The 7,994-nt window shown below is 33.2% G+C and overlaps 1 protein-coding gene across 1 annotated transcript; it reads right to left on the bottom strand.

The window, feature by feature from the left end:
- Positions 1 to 1,719: 1,719 nt before the first annotated feature.
- Positions 1,720 to 6,592, bottom strand: LOC134243194 (probable serine/threonine-protein kinase fhkB). The gene is given in 3 exon segments (XM_062725415.1): positions 1,720 to 2,437; positions 2,439 to 3,666; positions 6,411 to 6,592. Coding segments are annotated over 3 exon segments (1,479 nt in total). The 5' UTR covers positions 6,574 to 6,592; the 3' UTR covers positions 1,720 to 2,349.
- Positions 6,593 to 7,994: the final 1,402 nt, after the last annotated feature.

Here is a 7,994-nt window from a genome sequence, read left to right as displayed (position 1 = left end):
CTTGATAGTAATGATCACAGTCATTAAACTGAGGTGTCACAATTATATTAGATTAAACATTGCCACTTTTGATCTATACAGTTTAGGTCTAGTCTGACAATGGACCCCCGTACCAGTGCCCAGGACGTGATGCGATGTGACCTGTGTGAGACCGCTGTAATTCAGATGCACTGTGATACATGTCTTGTCAACCTGTGTAAGGCCTGCGTAGGAGAACACATGGTATCTGATCAATCCAAAAAATATGAAGTTGTGCCCTAAGTTCAAGCTTAAAAAATCCACTCTCCTATTCCCTGGGTGTAATATTCATGACAAACACAATGTACTGTAAGCAATGTGACATTCCTGTGTATGACACTTGCCTTGCTTCTGATCAACATCTAGGTCATAAATTACTATATATCATATGAAATAACTGTATTATTTTAAATTTCAGTTTACACGTAGCTTTTTGCTTTTAAAATAAATTTGAGATTCCGGAGCCTAGACTTACGGACACGGAACTCTAAATGAAGGATTTAGTATTGAATTTTAGAGTGATAACAAACATCAATCTCCTATGCAGAGTTGTCGTTCGTTCCTCTCTCAGACACCTCTGCAATGGGCTCACGTCAAGATTTTTGACATAACGTATAAAAAGTAATATTTGCAGGATTGTTTCAAATTAAATGAATAGTTCTGGATTAATTTAGTAAATATCTATCTGAAAAGTCAGACATAAACGTATAAATTGAATTATAATGAATTAAAACAAACGCACTATTTCTCGTGTTTAACACTGTGTATACGCGAGCCAACGACAGAGGTGAATGTATGAGCCGATGGTAGAGAGTGAACAAACATACAAATACAGGTTATTTTTCCAAGTTTTATAAGTCCTGGGTAATTGCATTACCTGATAATCCTTTGTTGCCGTTTATTTATTCTAATAATCATCATAAGTTATCATAGATTGTATCGTACAAATGTAATTAATGAAGCATATAATAACATATTATGGACATACAATATTATATTAATCTCTTTAATAATCGGTGCTCTTACAGTCACAGACTTTGATTTAAAAGAGTGAAGAAACTTTTATTAAACCTGTAGTTGAGAAGTAACCAAACACCTACATTACAGTATCGAATGATAATTTTTTTACGGCCAAAATTCAAATATTATTTTATTAATGCCCTGTTCACATGGAGAGTTTAATTCGAATTAAACGTAAGTTTACTGCGAATTAGCTTCGCTTAGCGTTCACACGGAGAATTTAACGCGAATTAGCTTACTTCGCATTAGTTTACTGCGCATTAAATTACTTCGCATTAGCTCCGTGTGAACGCTAAGCGAAGCTAATTCGAATTAAATTTTGAGGCATGCGTAATGGCAAAATTAGGTCAAATGCTACATGTCCGTGGTCAGCTTGAAATATTTGTGCTATTTTTGCGTGAAAAATTAAGGAATACTGTATTAATCACCAAAATGTGTGTACAGACACTGTGACATTATGTCAAATGCATCTGCTCCTACATAAGGTGACGTGATTTGCAAATGACGTCATAATAGCCTTACTGACGCCTGGCCGTAGAAGTAGAATTTTAATTCGCATTAGTTTACTTCGCATTAGCTGTCGTGTGAACGCAATTTAATTCGCATTATTTTAATTTGCATTAGTTTACTTCGCATTAATTTACTGCGAATTAAACTCGTCGTGTGAACAGGGCATAAAATTTTATTATAGATTTCCTTTTCACTGGTGTGTTTCAAATATATTTAAAAACAAACTTGCTTTTACAGCTTTACTTCGATCATTTCTTTTACAGTTAAATGCATGCAATGCATTTGTTGTCGAACTGGTTGATAGGCGCTTATCACATTCTATATCTGTGTTCTGTTGTTTATTCACTAAGATACTTAGAATAGAAATATTTTATGTTCGGATGAGTGAAACGAAGGAGAACATAAGAAATCTTCATATCCCCCTCACTATCATGCAATAAATGTATAATATCCCCAGTGGTGGTTTCACAGTGGGTTTTGTGTTATCTCGATGAAGTGAAATGGAGTGAATTCCTATATCTAAACTGTGTAAACATTGATAGTGATGTGAAAACGTTAGATAAAAAGAATTTCCCATATAAGTAGGTATATATGATTTGTATTCAACTCCTTGCGTGTTTTTATCCCCTAGCCAATGTTTAGGGATAAAAACACACATTTTGTTGGATAAAAATAATATCCAACTGTAAATCGTGGAAGATCCTATATAAATTCTTCTTCTTCCTTTGACTCTATGTCCTCCTCTTCAACTGCATTCTACTTATCTTCATCCTTCTCCACTTCTTTATTATCCTCCCTGTCTCACCACTCTTCCACAACTTTTTCCTCTCCTTCTTCCTCCTCATCCTCCTCTCCCTTTTCTTCTTCCTCCTCCTCTTCTTCGACATTAATCCACCATTTCATCCATATCTTCCTCCTCTCCCTCTTGTACTTCATCTGCCCTTTCCTTCTCATCTTCTTCCCATTCTTCCTTCTCTGACTCATCTCCCTCTTCCTGACATTCTTCGTCCTCTACCACCCACCAATCTCTTTCTTCCTCTACCGCCCAACAATCTCTTTCTTCTTCCTCCTCCTCTTCTTCTTCTTTGTCCTTTTCTACACCATTTTCCCCTTCTTCCTCGTCTGCCTCTTCCTCCTCTTCTGTGTCCACGTCCTCTTCTCCCTCCTCGCTTTCAATTTGCTCTTCTTCCATTTCATCTTTGCTCTCTATTTCATCTATTTTTTTCTCCCGTTCATTTTCTTCGTCTTCTCTCTGATTCTTTTTCTTCATATCCTCTTCTTCCTCCTCTGACACGCGTTTTCGTTTTCTAATCTTGTTTGAGACTTGTTTCGGGATTATAGCTTCATCAGAATCACTGTAGAAATGAGAAGCATCATCTCGGCTTCCATTGTTCAATTCCTGCAACTGTTTAATCCAGTAAGAAGCATAATGACTCGGTTGTGGTGGTACAATTGTTGAGGTCGTACTAAATTCGGAAGTATTATCGCTGCAATTACTTGGAAAGGAGAGGATACTAGATGAACAATAACAAATCAGCTGGCTTTGGCGTTGGATTTTTTTAGCGATGTGATTGTAACTTTCAAGAAGAGCAAACTTGAGATTGGACATGTACATTTTTCCATGAGATGGATTTGTCATTTTGTTAAAAATTAGTTGCCAGAAAGAGTCCAAAGCTGGTTTATCCCCCGTCATAACATCTTGAAGAGTTTTAAAATCAATGACGTGACTTTGGTAAAGATAATCAGCAATCCGCATGATATCGACATTCTTCACAATGAAGCACGGAATGCATTTGCTTCTCTTTTCTGGTTTTTGTAGTTTATTCCGGTACGAATCATTTAACAGTGTGGCAATATGTGGAAAATATTCTACTTGTGAGATGATATTAATAAATTTTCGGAACACAGTTTTATCTTTACGACTGAGCAGTAAAATCATTTGCCTCGTTTTATTACAGGATTTCATTTCATTTATTTCTTGTGCGTCTGTTTCTGTAAAACAATTTTGCTCCAACAATTCATCAATCAATAACGAATCTGACAAACGTATTTCTTGAACAATCTTTTTCATGTTCTCCCGTAATACTTCACCGTGCACACATTCATCTTCTGATGATCCTATGAAAAAAAGACATATTTTCTTTTAAAAAGAGTTTTGTTCTAGTATCAAATGCATGTGATCACATAAAGCAACAACTCATATCAATTTAGTTCATTGATACTCATTGCATGTTTTTTCAACGATAGACAACTATATCTAAAAGAAAATAAATCAAGAACCTGAATTATTTAGCGCAAATGTTTGGTTCTTATTATAAAAAGTATCCAGAGTTTTTTTATAGTATATATTTTGAATGTTCACACATAGCTTAAAAAATCAAGGCAAAATATGGGGGTCAGTGCGCTTCTTTAAGATAACATAGCAATTAATATGACCTTTTTGCACTGTAATTACGTTTAACACATAAATTAATTTTTCAAAGGTTTTCCGTAATTAATTTTTATTAAAATTATTTGGATCATTTGATTCATTTGGATCAAGCACAATCTTTAATAGTGACATTTTAAACTTTGCACCTAATTACCTTTAACACATAAATCATTATTTCAAAGTATTTCCTGTAATATTTTATATCCAAATGAATTATTGGAATAAACACAATATTTTTACGTCCTGAATATTTTCATAAAAAATTGTGACAAAAAATAGTTTCAAATTACTTTGCAGTGTCCTTTCTTTATTAAAAATGTTTTTTCTGGTGTTAAAAATTTACAAAGCAAACAATGATTTGAAAGTAGGCCTAATGCCATTTTTTTGCCGAATGTTCAAAATCATCTCGTTTATATAAAAAATAATAAACGAAAAGGCAGTTTGTGACGCTAATTTTTAGTTATATCTAAAAAGTTTCAAGCTCAAAGTTGACCATCCCCAAAGGACTTTCACAATATATTTGATATATTTAGCAAATATAATGATAAAATTTACGACAGTTAATTTATTGTATAATTTTAGACTTACATAGAAAATTTCATGCATGCTGGATGTAAAAATAGAAATCCAAACTTAACAGTTACGGAAAACTTTATTAATTAAATCATATCAAGATAAATCAATATACAAAAAGAAGATAATTTTTTTTTTTACATAATTTTACAATAATTTTTTTTTTGGAAAGAGTTAAATAGTCACCAAGGAAAAAACAGTTATAACCATTCTTTGCAAATTCAGAACACCACCGTCTTCTTCAATTCCATTCGGATTTTTGTCATGTATTTAAACGCAATGATTATTGCAACTAAACGCAAAGATTAGATAAAATAAAAATAAAAAAATATTTCTTTCTCTGAACTGGCCTCAACGGGCTTTCGTAGGAAATTGCTACAGTCTATGTTTCCGTACCTTTTTGAAAGAATTTATTTTTAATAGAAAAAGGTGGCTAAAGTAGAGTGTTAAAATTAAAATATATCTTATCATAATTATGGCGAAAATCAGAGCTCACTAGCGACCGATACGCTGGAAAACAAGAGGCCCATGGTCCACATCGCTCACCTGATCATTGTGGCTAGGATCGGAAAAGTAGAAATTGGTTTATTTTTTAAAAAGCTTAACTCCAAAAGTAGTCCTATGACCAAACATGGCTTTGCTATTCTTGAGATACCTGACAATTGTATTCAATGATACATCGATGTCACCGATAGTACAGCAAAGGAATTTAATACAGAAACAAATCACTTTGCTGTTTGACTTTGAAAACCTAGACTTCCAACGTTTTATCTAACAAATAAATTGTTTGTCATTGTGAGCATAAAAAAATAATAGTTTTTTCTTTAAAAAGGTGCTATTCAATTACGAAATGGATGGGAAAATGGTCTTTGTGCCTTTCCGATCGTTTTTCCTTTTTTCAAGCATTAAATGTCTGTAGTGTTCGCAGTAACACATAATACAATTCCCATGCAGCTGATTTGTCAGCTAAAGTCATGTTGGTGCCTCATTTGCTAATTTGACGCCCAAAAATATAGTCCCGGTTCCCATGCAAAATATTTGTCCAAAAAGAAATTTTTATTCGTGACTGCAGAAAATTGCATTCTAGAGGATACTTATTTAAATTGAATAAATTCAAGAGAAAGCGATTGAAGTACACTTCTACAGATAATATGGTGGTGGTGGTGGTGGTGGGGGGGGGGGGGGAGTTGAAAACTGAAACGCAACATAACTTTTCTGTTTACCATTTCTCCACGTGCTAGTCACTTCCTAGCCACATTTCTTCAAATAATTCACACTATCACGCTGTAGTCTTACTAACTCTCGTCAGAGCCACTGCTAGATCGAGCTACTCTGAACTCATCTGATTTTATAATGCGCAGAACACCGAAAAATAAAAGGTTAAGAACACGTTAGTAGGGGTGTATATCTTGCTAACGAGACCAGTTCTAAAGAACCACGTGATATATTAAAGAGGTATTCGAAATGAAAACCCGAAAAATTCGTGCCTGTAATTCTGAAAAAAGTCATTCATTATCACACTTAGTAGAACTTGATTTCTGTCTAATTCGTTCCTCAAACGAAAGAAATCTCTTTTGAAGTGTTCAGTATCGGTAGGTTAGGAATTATCCTATTTTTACATGCAGCTTTCAAATATCTTTATAGATTTTTAAATTTTTAACGCAAGAAAAATAACATTTTTTGGAGTGCAGAAAGGTCAAATAATTGCATAAGCGAATAATTTGATACTATTTTGATTCCAAAAAATGTTTTTTTCATTCAACTATGTGTGTAGATTCTATAAATAAAATGATACAAAAATCCTCGAAACTTTTGATAGCAGCATCTAACTTCCTTAAACAGTAAATGAATAACTCACCGGGTAGTGTAGGTTGTAGCTGAGAAATGGTACGAGGAACGTTATTCCAGCTTCTTAAGGAACTTTCCAATCTTGAAATTTCTCTCCCGAATTTGTTTTGGTTGTGTAGTATTGTTTTTAATCTTGTGTTTGTAATCTTTTGTTCATTTTTTAGTCTTTCCATCTCTTTTTCAAAAGCCTGGAGATAAATCGTGACAAAAAGTCATAACTAGAAATTTTAAAAATAAGTTTATTTTTAACATACGTGAGTTGTTCGGAAATTATTGATTGATTGATTGTTTGTTGTTTAACGTTCCTCTCGAGAATTTTTCACTCATATGGAGACGCCACCACTTGCCGGTGGAGGGCTACAAATTTTGTCCTATGCTCGGCACTCAGGGCCTTTGAGCAGTGAGGGATCTTTTTCGTGCCAGCACCTACTGCGACACGGGGCCTCGGTTTATACGGTCTCATCCGAAGGACCGGTCTCCACGTCCCGCAGTGTGTATATTTTTCTTTTCTAATAAATGTTTTTCGGTGAAAAATTGCATATACGTTTGAAATACATTAAGAGCTAAAAAAGCAAGATATTTACAAATATTTTTTTTTTCTCTTTGATGATATATGAGATAAATGTGTAGCTGGTATGAGTACATGGCGCAGGCACAAAGTCAGATAATGAAAAATGTAACATCAACATTCAACCCCCGGTGGACCCATAATAAGAGCGAAAATGATTCATTTTATGTATATAATTTCTCAATTTTATTTGAGAATTTGTGAGAATTCCGATCAGGAATATGAGGATCATTAAAATAATGGATTTAATTTCCATAGAATCAAGAAGACAATATCACTAAATGATGATATCAGTAAGATTAAAGTGTAAATTTTACAGATTAAAGTGTAAATTTTACAAATTTAATTGTTGATTTTACAGATTAAAGTGAAAAGATTTACATATTGAGGTGTAGAAAAAAAGTAAAGACTCCAAGTGGCACTAAAATGTAAAGATTAAAGTATGACAATCCCTTTTGCTATTTATTCGGAAAATAAATTTTATCTTAAAATGACACCGATATATTTCTTTTTAAAGAGATATCTCTTGAAAAAAGAGATATCTCCCATATTAATTAAAGGCATCTCTCATTTTTAAGAGATATCTCTTTGAGAAAGAGATATCTCTTATATTTAGAGAGATATCCCTTATATTTAGAGTGATATCTTTGACTTCGTATTTGAAAGATGTCTCTCAAATGTCACTTGAAAAGATATCGTTTTCTTCTTGAGAGATAACTCTTTCGTAAAAAGAGATAACTCTAAACGTTAAAGAGATATCTTTTTTACTTTACTTTTGGAGATATCTTTCCAAGTAAAAGAGATATCTCTCCTAATTTATCTTAAGAGATAGTTCTTAGAGTGAAAGAGATATCTTTCAAAAGTGTCTAAAAGAAATAACTCTGCAAAGAGATATCTCTCTTCATTTTCTTTTTATTTAAATTCTATTTAAAAAATGACTTCTTTTCTTTACAGGAAGTAGGCCTTTTATTAACGGAAGTACATTAAAGTATTTTTAAATTTGACATATTAATGATATTCTACATT

The sequence above is a fragment of the Saccostrea cucullata genome, unplaced genomic scaffold (assembly GCF_032062105.1).
Source record: "Saccostrea cucullata isolate Sc308-1 unplaced genomic scaffold, CSIRO_AGI_Scuc_v1 ctg3362, whole genome shotgun sequence".
Taxonomy (NCBI): domain Eukaryota; kingdom Metazoa; phylum Mollusca; class Bivalvia; order Ostreida; family Ostreidae; genus Saccostrea; species Saccostrea cuccullata.
Note: the sequence above shows the minus strand (reverse complement) of the source record. Positions and strands in the feature narration are given on the sequence as shown.